This window comes from Artemia franciscana, chromosome 19, assembly GCF_032884065.1.
Source record: "Artemia franciscana chromosome 19, ASM3288406v1, whole genome shotgun sequence".
Taxonomy (NCBI): domain Eukaryota; kingdom Metazoa; phylum Arthropoda; class Branchiopoda; order Anostraca; family Artemiidae; genus Artemia; species Artemia franciscana.
The window spans coordinates 35,690,492-35,705,348 of NC_088881.1; the positions used below are offsets into that span (position 1 = coordinate 35,690,492).

A 14,857-nucleotide genomic window follows, 5' to 3' on the forward strand; every position below is an offset into this window, starting at 1 on the left:
CGATTATATTATATGGGTGCAAATTACTATATATAATGGCTATAAATAACTACATTAGATGGGTAAGTTATTATTAAATTATTCTATTCAATTTAAACTTAAACTCAAATTTAAAGTATTCAATTTAAGAGAGTATCATTAATGAAAATTGAAAGACTTGGTTCTGTTGCAGGGTTGAGTCGGAATCGGAGTGAAGTAGTTTCCTTTTTCATTTAGCAGAAGGATCCTGAATTGGGAGGCACAATTTCAAACACAGACGTTATGTGTCTCTTTTTTGAGCATTGAGCAGGTGACAAAATTAAGCAACATAATTTATGTGAGATTCAGTGTCTTTCTTATGCAAGATTGCGGTCTTTTGGCCTTTTACACCGGATTCATAGAAAGTTCTGAAATAGATTGAGAGGCAGTATTACCCATATTTACTAGCTCGCAAGCAGTACATAATGTAAGCTAGAGATATGTTTTATAATTCAGATTGTAAGTGGAATGTTATACCTGTAGTCCACTTTATGATTTACTATGAGGCTGAGGAACTTAGGATGAAACAGATACCCACGTGGCATTTGAATTCCAGAAGCAGAAAATACCTGATTCTGCTGCGAGATAAAGGAAGATATCATTTTGTTATTTTAAAATCTTGTTTGTTCCTGGAAAGGGCCTAAGGTTAGAAAACCCTTCGATCTCGAAATTTGGTATAAATCCTTTAGACAAAATATGTTGTAATAAGCAGAATTATTGCTAGTTTACGGATTACTTAAATTGTTCAATTCAGAGAAAATCTTAAAAAATAAAACAACTTTACCTTCGAGGTATCTTCAGTAGATGCAAGTTTTCTTTTTGTGCTTCTGAGATTTTTGCCTTTTCCTCTGGACTCAAAATTCCAATCTTTGAATTTGGATTGACGAAGGTAATATTCAACTTCTCTGCCTTGCAAAAAGGTAAGTAGCATCAACAATATTTACATGCTAAGCAACAGTGAGTTGCTGCAGGAGACACTGTTCAGTTTCACTGTTAAAAGCGTGAAACAATCCATATTTTACATCCAACTTTTAGCAGAATATTAGGCACAATTTTTACTCTTAAATTGCGGGGAAAATGTAGCAGGATCCAACGCTTCCCTTGTTTAGCTCTTTTGAAAAAGCCAAAAAGTTTTGAGTCCGCTAGGAAGATCAAAAATCAATACCATGGAGTGTTTCAAAGCCGCAAGGACCCCAAAAGATGGTGATTAGTCGACAGACAAGGAGGCTACACAGAGAAGCACAGCCACCATAATAACCCGAACAATTCTGGGCGCCAAAAGTTTTTACATGGCTCTACTTTTAATTGAAAAACTTGTTTACTTAATTTAATACAAGTAAAGAGCAAAGTTATAAATGGGAGCAGGCGGAAATTATTCCTATCAATAGGGTGCCAGTCACCCCCCCTCAACCAGTCATTGGTATCATTCTTTCATGATTCAAAGTCCTTACCCCAGGGAATGTAGATTTCATATCACCCAGTGTTGTAAACATTCTGGAAAAAGTGGCACACTAGCAAAGAGAGCCTAAGGAGGTTGCTGGTTGCACATCAATCATTTTTTACTCTTGAAAGGGGCACTAGAATATTAAATTTTCAGTTGAATGAGCTACCTCCAAAGTTTCTACAACAACTCCTTCCAAATAAAATAACCACAGAAAAAGATGTGCCCTAGACACTTGTAGTGTTTTGTTTTGACACTTGTAGCTTAAAATATTAGTTACTGCTTTTTTTCATAAATAATTCAATTACATAGACAACACCAAAACACAAAGACTCTATTTTTCACCATATATCAAATAAAGTGATTATCAGCCTCTCAAAACATGTCAAATGCCAAATCCTAAAAATCGTTTATATTTTAAAACAAAACAAAAAAAAATAATGATGATACACTTCTTAAAGGCAGTCTCAAAATATGCTGTTCCTGTTCCAAAGCAATTTCCTTGCATTTTATTACTTTTAACATACACTTCACATAAATAAATTAAGCAAATTTTAAAATTTAAAGTAAAACAAAATTTATGTTGAACAGGCTAAAATTTTGAACTTTTTTTGAGAAAGGTTGATTATTCGTAAATTTTTAAAGAGGGAGTTCCCCACCCTTCATTTACGCCGGTATTTGATGGCAAAACCGAAGATAGTATTAGGGATGTCTTTTACCTTCCTTCGTCCGCGTCACCCGCAATGATATCCGCCAGAATTTCACGAGTTTCGTACTACAAGTAGAACACCCTAAGCTGAGGAAGGCGGGAAAACATGGCTTGTAAAAACCTTATAGGCTAAAATATAATTGGTGCAGTTTTGATGGCAAAACCAAAGATAGTATTCCCTAAATTATCCATAAAATCAATTGGCAAATTATTTATTGAACCACTAATTCATAAATTGAAAAGCTTTATTAATTATGAAGTTTCTATATTTTTGAATGGGGTGGACTCAAAAAGAACTAATAGTAACAAAAAACTATCCGTCTATAATATTAAAACTTTATTAAAAGTCACAGATGTATTTATTCTAAGAAATAACTTTTTCCTTTACTATAATACTGATGAACACTTTAATTTTGTTGTAGTTGTTTATAATGTTATGATAAATAAAAAAATATTGCCGGAAATACATATTGTTTTCAGTAAAGCGCAAATAACATCCAAGCGTTTCTGGGGTTTAACCCCGAAAGTATTTTAAGTATTTACAGTAATTTCTTTTGATTTGAAACTTAAATTGATTATTCCTTTTAATTTTTATTCTTTTTAGGCTTCATAGTAACATCTATATTCATTCACAGCAATATCTGTTATTTCGAGTTCTTCTCAATTATTCATTTCAACTCTGTTCGTTTTAAGTTTGACTCAACTTATATTTTTATTACTCTTGTTCCACAGCAATTTCCTTGTATTTTATTGCTTTTAACATACACTTCACATAAATGACTTACGCAAATTTTGAAATTAAAAAAAGGCAAAACAAAATTTATATTTCAAGGCTAAAATTTCGAACTTTTTTTAGATGGGTTATTATTCGTAAATTTTTAAAGAGGGAGTTCCCCTATTTTCATTTACGCAGGTATTCACGTACAGTATTCAACTTACAACAGGATTAAATCAATAAAACTAAAATGAAAAATTTTCAAAGCAGTCCTAGTATCCTTACCTCAGCGAAGTTCAACCAGGTCTCAACTTCGCTGAAGTAAGGCTGCTAGGACTGTTTTGAAAATTTTTCATTTTAGTTTTATTGATTTCATCCTGTTGGAAGTTGTTTCCTCTTATAGATTTTTGTATTGCTGAGGACGGCTCTTGGACATAGGGCCGAAATATTCATTCTAATTTGCTTCCCACTGTCTTGATAAATTCCCTATTGTTCTTCTTAGTTTTATTGATTTCATCCTGTTGGAAGTTGTTTCCTCTTATATATTTTTGTATTGCTGAGGACGGCTCTTGGACATAGGGCCGAAATATTCATTCTAATTTGCTTCCCACTGTCTTGATAAATTCCCTATTGTTCTTCTTGTTTTTGGTGTTTGTGATGGAAAGGCAGTGTGGTCTTTGCAGCTATTCGATGTTTTATTTATTGCTTTTTCAATTTTGGACCTGCTTTTAACAATTGGAGTGGGTTTATGCAATGGGTTTTTAGCAAAAATGACTGGAATGGGTATTAAACAAAGCAAGGCACAAGATTTGCCTAAACTGTCAGGATACAGTTGTTACTTAGAGAAGATCCATACATAGGAGAATAATTACCCACGCATCAGAAATTATGAATTACAAGAAATGTAATAATATATACATAAATTACCAATATAAAAATTAGAGGAAGAAAAGAAATTATAAATAAATTTAAGTGCAAGTGTTACCACATCAAATACAAAGAAGGCAATACTTTTCAGCAAAAATGACTTTTCGAACCAACATTAAAAGTTTAATACAGAAACATAAAATAAAGTAACAAAGGCTACAAAAATAGTTTAATACCAATTGATCTGAGCTTAATGAAGGTGGGTAAAGCACAGTGAGGCTATCAATAGAAACTCATTGCTGCAATTCAGTTGTGGCAGAGAGACTAATATCCTATGCTTCCGGGTTAAAAATTTCTTGAGTTCAATTGCCTGATGTTAATTAAGTATTTTCATGACCCAATCACATTCTTTGTTGTATTGCCCTGCCTTTTTTGCCAACTGTTTTATCTACCTGTTGCTATTGAGTCATATTTTGAGCCTCTAAAAAGAGCATAAAAACCTGATTAGTTTATTTGTCTTAGATTTAAGCCAACAATTAGGCATAAAATCTTTCAGTTACTCCAATAGTGTGGTCTGAACTTTCTTTCCATGTGATAAAGCGTGGAATCTGCTTCACAGCAGCTGAAATACAGGAGCTTCTTTGAGTCTTTCAAAAATGGTAGCCTATTAGGGATTATTTATTCAAATACCAAAGCAATAATTACGATTTTTTCATTAAAATGTTCTTTTATTAAATAAACCCAAATGAACCGTAAAAAAATATTCTCATATACTTTACTAGCAATCCTTCTTTTTTAAACCCTGAATTAATTAAAATAACAATTATTGCTGAATTGTTACCATATGCTGAGTACCAGCTAATCCACCATTGAAACAGAGTTTACTTTTCGTTTTTTTTTTTTTTATGGCAGAATATTCTTGTTTACTTAAACAGGAATAACATAAAAAGGTGGTGGAACAGCTACTTACCACAAACTCAGTACCAGCCAATTCAGCTGTAGCAAGAAAGTCATCAAGATGGTTTTGCTCTGTCACTGACTGCAAATTTAACCTTCCCCAGTCATATCCATCTGATAACTCAGCAGAATGAAGCTGAAAGAAGAAATGCTAGTAATCCTCCTTGTCACTAGCCTGTCCCCTTGAGCGGAAGGAAAAGGGAGGGTAAAAAGTGAGTCTGATGCACTGTTCTATCAATCATATGCATGAAAAGCTGGCAGAGATCAATGTTTAGATGAATTCAGGCTAGACATGATTTAATCAAACTCTATAAAACATAACATTATCTATCTAAGATAAAATTAAATATTCAATTCGTCATAGCCTTTTTTTAAATTGTAAATTTGTTTATACTTAAGTTTATTAGTTAATTCTTTAATCAACAAATAGGATATATGGGATGTCAACACTCAACACTTCAGGACCATTGGATTTCATTTTTAGATCACTAAATTTTATTGATTCTAAGGCATTCCTTTAAGGTCCATCATCGCTTGTACAAAAGCCCCCGCCTCCAATATTGGAAATTGGTTATGTACAACCTTTGGTAGATTTAGTTGAAAAACACAAAAAACATAAATATCTCATAAAATACAATTAGCAGTAGTTTTGACATTGTGTCTATGTATACAAATATTGATGTAGCAGTATCTGAGCAATTATTAGAAAATAAAATAAACAAAAATTATCACTTCATAGAAGACTCAGCAACAGGATTAAACTGCAATGTCTAAATGACCTTGGTTAAACTTTGTAACAAGTATTCAATATATTTCCAATTCTGTAATTTTTTGTACCAGCAAATAAATGGCTTACCCCTGGCCACGCCTCTCTCCAGGCTGCTGGTGTATATTTATGTAGAGCATATTGAAAATTGGGTGTTAAATTCATATTTCCTGAAGCATATATTTTGGGAACAATACATGGATGACGTAATTTCACTTTGGAACTATGCAGAAAAAGAACCTAGGTTTTTTTTTTAGATCATCTTAATACATATGATAGGAATTTCCGGTTTACCCTAGAATTGAAAACAAAATCTTATTCCTAGATGTGCTATTATTTGTAGCTTAGATAAACTCAATTTTACTATTTACAGAAAACCAAAACAAAACAATAGATATTTACATTTTAAATCAAACCACCCCCTACAAGTTAAAAGAAATGTTGCAATCCCTCTTATCAATCACGCCCTAAAAACTTGTTCTGATTCCTACATCCCAGCAGAACTAGACTTTATCAGGGATATACTTTTTGGAACTGGGTATCCTCTTGAATTTATTAATAATACAATTAACCATAGACTGAAAAGACATTCCCATAAAATCCACAATAACTTACCATGTTAGAACCCCAATAAGCCCTCAAACATAATTTACCTCCCATATACGCCAAAAATCACAAGGAATCTTAAAAAATACAGCACATAAAATAATATGTGCTGTATTTACCAATAGTTTGAAAATCATAAACCTCCTAAATTCTGGTAAAGATAAAACTCCAGTTATTCACCAAAGAGGTGTCTAACAAATACCAAGCAATAGTGGCAAATTCTATGTGGGGAGGACTCACCAGAATTTAGAGAATCGCCTAGAACAGCATAAAGATGATATCACCAAAAATCCAAATTTTAATATTGCTTCTGTTTCTTTTGATTCTGCTTTAAGCAGTCATATTTTTGAAAATCCTAGTCATAAAAATACTTTTTGAAGAATCCACCCTTATTAGTAATGACCAAGGCATTTCCTTAAATAGGGATTTGGGAGAATATTCACTAAATGCTATAAACACAAATTTAATTAAAAGCAATCTTGTAGAATATATAAAAAAAAACAAAAGATATTAACACAGAAACCATCACAAATAACACAAGATCAGCAGCCAACAAAGCAAGTTTGCCATTAAAAATACGGTTTAAATCATTCTCTTTTATTTCAATGAACTGCCTTATTTCATCATATTTTATTTATCAGTCCTGGTTGGACTTTGCTGAGTTAAGGATGCTAGGACTGTTTTGGAACATTTTCATTTTAGTTGTATTGATTTAAACCCTGTTGTAAGTTTTTTCTTCTTATATATTTATGTCTTGCTGAGGATAGGCCTTGGACATAGGGCCGAAATATTCATTCTAATTTGTTTCCCACTGTCTTGCAAAAAGAATTCTCTATTTTTCTTCTTGTTTTTGGTGTTTGCACTTAGGTTAGCAAAGACAGACACAGTTCAGGTTAGGAAAGACAAAATAAATGCTGCTGGTTTGGGTGTATCTTCAATTCTACAGTAGCAAAGTTGAACTATCCCAGGTCATTGGTATTGGACGAGTAGTTAAGATGGTTTTTTTGTGTATGTGTTTTTTTTAGTGTTTGTCTTTGTGCTCAGTGTCTATTTTTTCTTTTGTTTATTGCTCTGTCTTTTGCTTTTTTTTTATGATGGGTTTTCCAATAAATGTTTTGCAATAAATAATATTTCTAAATTACTGCAATATTTGGTATTTTACATAAGCCATACAACCAAGTAAAGGACCTTATCAAGACACTTTCGTGCACACAATTTGATTTTCTAATAAAGAGTTGGTTGGCTTGAAGATTTTATTTTAGGGTTGAAGTTCAAAAAAATGTAATCCAAAACTCTAAAACACAAGTCTTCTATGGTTAATCCCTAAAGTAGGAATCAGCAAGTTTTATTTCACTTCTTTGAACTTGTTGAATTTTGCACCAAAAATCAATCTACAATTTTTCCTTAGTTAGTAGAAACACAATTTCTTGTAAACTTACTGCTAACAATCTTTTTGTTAGAGCAACAGAAACGTAGCTTATAATAGTGCAACATATATTTCACAGAAACACAATTTTTGGTATAATTACTACTAATAATATATTTGTTAGAGTAGCAGAATTTTTCTGAATTCATATATAGTTTTCTTTTTATTTGTCTTTCCTTCTCTTTGGAAGCAAAATTTTACATAAGGAGAGAACGTTACAGGGGAAGATGCCTGAATGAGTATATTGTTTAATATTCATAGGAAAAATGTTTCAACAGTGATAATAATCCCAGAAAAAAAGAACACCTTTAACTATATTTCAAAAGGGAGGCCTGAAATATCAATATTTAATTAGAGGGTGATATTTTCCTTGTATTTCATTGAGGAACAAGAATATATTTCCCTTGAGAAACAAGAATACATTAAATGATGTATATAAATAGGAAAATGACAAAAATTGCCATTTAAATTTGAATAAAAACAAAGCTCTTTGCATTACTTGACCCCCTCTTCCCTACACCTAGATAAACCCTCCACTTCTCCAACTTTTTGATGGTAGGAATAGGAATATATGGTTTCATCCCCAAATATAATCCACTTCCCAAAGTCTTCTTCTATAAACATCTAAAGGTTCACCAAGAGATAGAAAATTTGGATATCAGAGTATAGTTTTTGAGAATGAAAGTTGAGAAAGAATAATGCAAAGTTATTGTACATAATTTTAGTAAGCCTCAAATTAATAAACATAGTTAAATAAAGTTTGAAATAAATGCATATTTTAACCATTTATTTTCTATGGACTATGTGCATTCCGGGAATCAATTGCTGCCTTGTCTGGTATCATTGCCTCTGAAACTGAAAAGCTCAATGGAAAGTTCTTTGATAATTTTACATCAATTATAATATCTCAGAATTTTCATTTGATGGCTTTATAGCACCCTTTGAGCCAAAGTTGTCCTTTTACACCACAAAATGGCAGAAAATCAATTTTGCTACATTGTTTGCTACAATGTTTGTCCTGGAGAGAAAACACATTGCACCAGCTTGTTTATTCTTATTAATGAGAAAATATCAACATTTTTTTTTAATTATTTGTTGTAACAAACAAAGTATAAGTAAGGAGTGAGGCAGTTTAATAGTAACCAAAACTCTCTAAAAAAATTTTTTGATAACAATAGGCACATCAAAAGAATTGGATTTTGATAATGATAAAAAAATATGAATTTTATTAAACTTAAAGTTGCCCATCAAAAGTTACAAACCTTAAACAAACTGCATAATTTTTAAAAAGGAGGATAAAACTCCCAAAACATCTAGCCATCTAAATGAAAATTACACTATCAGATCCAGCATGTCAAAGGATCACACTGTAGAAGTTTGAAGCTCTTTTGTACAAAGATATGGAATTTAATATTTTTTGTCAGAAGAAAGATCACTGATGTACATTTATGTGTTTGTTTGTTTTTTCAGGGGTGATTCTATCAAGCCAGTGATCCTAGAAGATTGGGAGAGGGCTTGTTAGGTCAGCAATCAAAAGTTATGGTGCCCATTTTAAGTTACTTCCCCATTTTGCAATGACAGGAATGCTGTTCAAGATCCATGGACAGAGGTTGAAATTCTCAGACTCTATGGCTCAAAGCATTTGCTCTCTTTTCAAACTTTGATGACGGCTGTAAAGAATTTCTCAATTTTGTCTCCATACTCTTCTCAACCAAATAAACATTAAGTCTTAAATTTGACACTCATCACTTGGTTGATGTAAAAACTAAATTGGAATTTTAACACTTTAAACTAGATATCTTCTTCATATTTGATAAAAATAAACACCAAAATATAAATCAGAACAATGGTTTTCACTTTAGCCGGTCTAGTTCTGAACTAAAGACTATAACAGCTAAACTTTTACTTCATCATATTGAAATTTTTTATCTATTTGATTTTTAAATTTGCTTCCACTTTGACTGTGTTTTTCAACCCCTCCCCCTTACTCTATCATGTCTTCAGAAGCTTAAAATACTATCATTAGCTTATCATCATAAACAAGGCAATGCAATAGCAATTTGTAATATACAAGTTTCTGATTACTAAGGGTAAAATTTTAGGCTAGTCTAGGGACATCTTGCTGAAAAGTAGTTGATATAAATGAATAGAACTTCCAGGGTTGAGTTCAGGACCCAGATATTGGGCTAATATTGACTGAAAGGTCTATTTGGTCTTAAACATCAATTGAAATTGTCACACCACCACTAGCAAGTAATTTACAGGAATTCACCATCACCTGATCTTGGCAAATATAATTTAAGGTAATTTGAGGTAGGATTGATATAAATAAGTATCTTAGTAAGTACTTTTCAGAATTTTAAAATGTTTCCAGTAGAATTATAGTTTAGCTACATTTTGCCAACTTGGAAAGGGATTAGATTAGGAAAATGAAACTTTCAGTAATGAATCTGCAGCCAAAAACATACTCTGTGAATATATTGCCCAGCTTCTATGCTAACCCTCTTCTGATTTCTAAGTCTTAGAAATTTTCTTACTTAACAGATTTATACCAATTGAAATTTTAAGAAAACAGCATTTTACCTTTATTTTCAGTTATCAATTTCTTTTTCTCTGGTTTTAGTTCTAAAAAAGAAATATATCTGCAGATGTTTGATACCTCATAAATTGGCAATGAGCAAAGTTGTGAAACAGAGAACAGTTTTATTGTAGACCTACTTCATTTAAGCAAAAGGTCTGGCTGTAAATATATGAGCAGTCCATTAGATAAAGAGACATGTTAAGAAAGCCATTTGTATTTCATAATATGGAAAATAATCCTAGTTAACATATTTTCCTGTAGGAGAACCTTCATCACTTTTTTCTCGGTTGCATAATTTTTTTTAATAAAACTTTGAAAAATAATCATAGATTTGACTGTATTTATCTGTTTTCAAATAGTTTATATATGAAGTTAAATACCATCACTGCTATAGCCTATATAAAAGACTAAAAAAATATTAATAAATTAGGTTAGATTAGCTAGATGGCTCTTGGAAGTTTGTTTGGTAAAATTCTAGTTGAGTGACTTCTTGCTATCTTGGAAACGGGTTAGGTTAGGAAAATGAAACTTTCAGGGATGGGTCTAGAGGCTAAAGTTTGTCCTGGGAAGGTAGTTTGAAATACCTACCTGTACTCCCTCTCCCTCTAGAGGGTCCTGACCTTTGATGACATTTAAAAATATGTGTGTTATAAAAGTGAAAACTTGCAAAATAGATCTTCTGCTTGAAAATTTTTAAAAAAACATTGAAATGAATCAGAATTCTACTCAAATAACAAAAATTGCATTTTGAGAACTAAAGGCAGAGAAAAAGCAACTGGTAACTGAAAATTAAGGTAAAATGTTGTTTTGTCAAAATATCAATAGGTATAGAACTGTCATGTAGATGAATTTCAGGGCCCTTTAGAGGGAGAAGGAGTGGAGGAGGGTACTTTAAAATACCTTCCAAGGATATGCTTTAGCCTGTAGATCCATCCCCCCCCCCCAATATCTTCATTTTCCTAATCTAACCCTTTCTGAGATAGGAAGAAGTTACTAAACTAGAATTTTAAGTTTCTTTGATAAATGATTTGCAAGACATAGAGAATAGAATAGACATGAAAAATATGAATGAAAGATTTGGGATAGGCCTGTAGTAACAAAAAGTGAAGATAGAGGTTATCCTCCAGGAAAATATGTTAACTAGGATCATTTTACATATTATGAGGCAACAATTAATATGTCCTTGTGTAGTGAAGTGCTCATATATTTACACCAAGATTGGCTTTGCAAGGTTTCTATTTCATAACTAAAGGGTTTTCATGTGTCATCAAATGTTACTGCCCTCTATAGAGAGGAGTGGAGATAGGTACTTCAAAATACCTTCTCAGGATAAATTTTATTCATTACACCCATCCCTAAGTTGCATTTTCCTAACTTAACCCCTTTCCAAGATAGCACAAAGTAGTTAAATTAGAATTTTACCAAATATTATAGCATGACAAAGAGCAGGCAGTCAATGGGGTATGATTTCCACCAACAGCCTATAATACAGCAGGCTAGGGAGGGCTGTACACCTATCATTTGAATGACAGTTGTCCTATCAAACATTGCTGAGACACTTAATAAACCTCTGCCAAAAGATTTTAAGGCCAAGCTGATGGGAAACATACAAATCCTTCATTAGAGCCACGATTCCCTCCTTTAGCACTGAAGCGAGAACGTAATAGTGACTTCCCAAGATTGCTGTGCTGTTTTTTACCCATTATTTTCTTCGTCTTCTTTTCTCATTAATGATTTTGATAGTCAACAAACCGCGCAGAGCCACAGTACAGACGCGGCGAGTTTTCAAAAGGGTAATGCCAGGTTCACACGCATAGGATTTTGTAAAAATCCTTTAAGGATTTGGTCATAATGGCCAAATACTTAAACCGTTTCCTTAAGGCATTGTCCAAATTGGTGATATAAGCTGCATAATGCTTTATACGTCGGATGGCGGCGATTTACGCCTCTGTCCAAAAACAAAAAAGGTTCAAGGCTTTTATTTACCAGCGGAAAATTCAAAATTCAAAAAATCATGTGAAATTTTGCATTGGACTCACAAAATTTAATTGCTCTTTCGCTAGCTAAAGTGTTGCTGTGGGGTATTTTCAAACAGGCCAAGTTGGCCATTTAAGTCTACTTCCATATTACTAGCATTGTTTCTAATAAGTATTATTTTCAATTTAAGTTTTGTTTAAACAAGTTACTTGTTTAAAAGCCATTAAAGTTTTGCATTTGCTTTCCTAAAAAATTGTCTTAAAAAGTACCGAGTTTAGAGAGTTATGTTAATATTCGGTAAAATTCTAGTCCATTGACTTCTTGCTATCGTGGAAAGTTGTTGGGCTAGAGAATTGAAACTTTCAGGGATGTGTCTACAGGGTAAAGTAGGCTATATCCCGGGAAGTTATTTTGAGATCCCTAACTATACCCCTCCCCCCTCCTCTATATAACGCAGTTTTTTGTGCATTACAGCTTATATTTTGCTCACATTTGATCCTATATTACTATTCAAAGTGTAAATCCTTGCTTACCTTAGAAAAATTCAACTTTTCACTATTTTTTAAGCTACTATATTCCATAATTAGTTCACCGGCATTGAAAAACAATTATTACTTTTTACGGTATAGTTCAAAATGGAATGTAGGCATTTAAACGCATCCCCTGTTTGAAACCTCTTATCTTTAAATGGCTTTTGACAGGGGTAATACAGATAAGACTTTGAACTTTTAAGGGGCTTCTCACTCAAGATTATGATTCGTTGCTACAATTGGGTAAGGTTTATGTTATATGTGTCTCAATAACATTTATTGTGTAAATCATAACAGCATAGAGAAAGTCAATTTCTTCAAGAAGGTCCAATAATGATTCTTAGAAACCTGAAGAGAGGCAAAACAGAAATTTAGTGGGAAAAATAAGCACAAGTCCTAAATACCTGATTGACATAACCATAACGGATACGCTCTCTGTGGGGGAGTTTTGGGGGGGAGTAAATTTGAAAAAATTAGAAAGATGTATTTGTAACTTACGAATGGGTGATCAGATCTTAATGGAGTTTGATATTTAGAAGGATCTTTTGCTTCAGAGCTCTTATTTTAAATCCCAACCAGATCCAGTGACATTGAGGGGAGTTGGCAGAGGCACCATTTGGGGGGGGGGGGGTCAGGGGTGGGCAAATACCCGTTTTCTCTCTCTAGTATTTATAAGATTAAGCTATATTTCAATGTCTGGACTCCAATTATATTTTAGCCTGATGAAGGGTTATAAAGCTCCAATATGTAATTCATGTAATAATACATTCTCAATCTGACGGAATATTTTTTTTATATGATAATACGTGACAGAATCCTGCTAGGTACAACAATAATCAGTGACAGTTGGAGGGCCTATGACTGCCTAGCCCACCATGGCTTTCAGCATTTGCGTGTCAATCACACCCTAAATTTTGTTGACCCTACAACAGGAGCCCATACCCAAAATATAGAACGGACATGGAGGGAAGTGAGAGATAACATCCCCACTTATGGTAGAAGAGAAGAACATATGGAAGGATATCTTGCAGAGTATTATTTCAAAAAAAATATTCTGTCAGATTGAGAATGCATTATTTCGTGAATTACATATCGGAGCTTTATAACCCTTCATCAGGCTAAAATATAATTGGAGTCCAGACATTGGAATATAGCATACTCTTATAAATACTAGAGAGAGAAAACGGGTATAATTTCAACAAAAAGTGGAAACAATAATTTTTTTTTGAGTAAATGAAACTTTGAATAATGATTTATTCTTCCCAGCAGTTTGAACTTGCCCCGCATATTTGGATGATAAATTTGAGGAAGTTGATGTGAGTAACAGAGGAGTGAGATGTTTGAGGCTTTAAACAGTTAATTGATTTACCATTGAAAGAAGTTGATAGTAGAAATAAAAGAGAAGGATATTTTGATGAAATGAAAAATCATGACGAGAGGCTCGTCGCCAGGAACGGATGGAATTCCATTCAAAGCATGGAAGTAGTGTAGGGTGAGTACCACTCCAATTTTGAGTTTAATATTTTCGGACTTGTTGTGTAAATCTAATTGAGCTGTGGATTGGTTTAGATCTATTTTAATTTTATAAAAAAGGTGGTAGGGCATTGCACAGTAGTTATAGACGAATTAATTTGGGTTACAGCGTAAGTAAGCTTTTTAGCAAGGAATTGTGTTCTAGGTTAGACAAATGGTTAGATTCACAAAGTAATATGATAGATATTCAGGCAGGGCTCAGGAAAGGTTCTATTTGGATAAATCAACTATTTATATTGCAAGTGTTGTTTGGAAAATATACCAAAGGCGTGATAAATAGGTTACATGCAGCTTTCCGGGATCTGAAAGGAGCTTTTAATGAAGTTGCAAGGTATTTTAGCATTCTTATTTTTAATATATTTATGAGAAATTTTTGAAAAATTTAGGGTTACTTCTTTGTTTTCACTTGAATAATCTGTTTTTATGGCACTTGATATTAACCAAGTGACATATAGCGATCGCAAATTCTGTTGTTCTGTCGATCACACTCAATAATGATTCTTAAAAACCCGAAGAAAGGCGAAAAAGAAATCTGAGACCAGTGGTGTCAATTACGGGAGGGACAAGGGAACCGCCCCATACTCCCCCTCTAGATCTTTTTATATTTTCATTGAAAATGCCTTTATTTGTGTTTTCTTTGAAAAAGAACGACAAATTCCCCCCCCCGCTATATTTTAAAAACGCATTTTACACCTCCTAAATTGTGTTATCTGACACTGTCTTAGATGGGA

The 14,857-nt window shown here is 32.9% G+C and overlaps 1 protein-coding gene and 1 long non-coding RNA gene across 3 annotated transcripts in view; one reads left to right on the forward strand and one right to left on the reverse strand.

The window, feature by feature from the left end:
• The window catches only part of LOC136039614 (large subunit GTPase 1 homolog), a 54,592-nt gene extending 42,733 nt beyond the window's left edge, over positions 1–11,859 (reverse strand). Inside the window, exons 1-3 of the mRNA XM_065723501.1 lie at positions 11,697–11,859; positions 4,721–4,843; positions 803–927 (exon numbers count right to left, since the gene is read on the reverse strand). Coding sequence (XP_065579573.1) covers positions 803–927; positions 4,721–4,843; positions 11,697–11,789 — 341 coding nt within the window. The 5' untranslated portion in view covers positions 11,790–11,859. The remainder of the gene's footprint in view (positions 1–802; positions 928–4,720; positions 4,844–11,696) is intronic.
• Positions 11,860–13,730: 1,871 nt separating this feature from the next.
• The window catches only part of LOC136039058 (uncharacterized), a 46,165-nt gene continuing 45,038 nt past the window's right edge, over positions 13,731–14,857 (forward strand). For both annotated transcript variants that reach the window (XR_010620370.1, XR_010620371.1), the window contains exon 1: positions 13,731–14,085. This is a non-coding gene — a long non-coding RNA (uncharacterized LOC136039058). The remainder of the gene's footprint in view (positions 14,086–14,857) is intronic.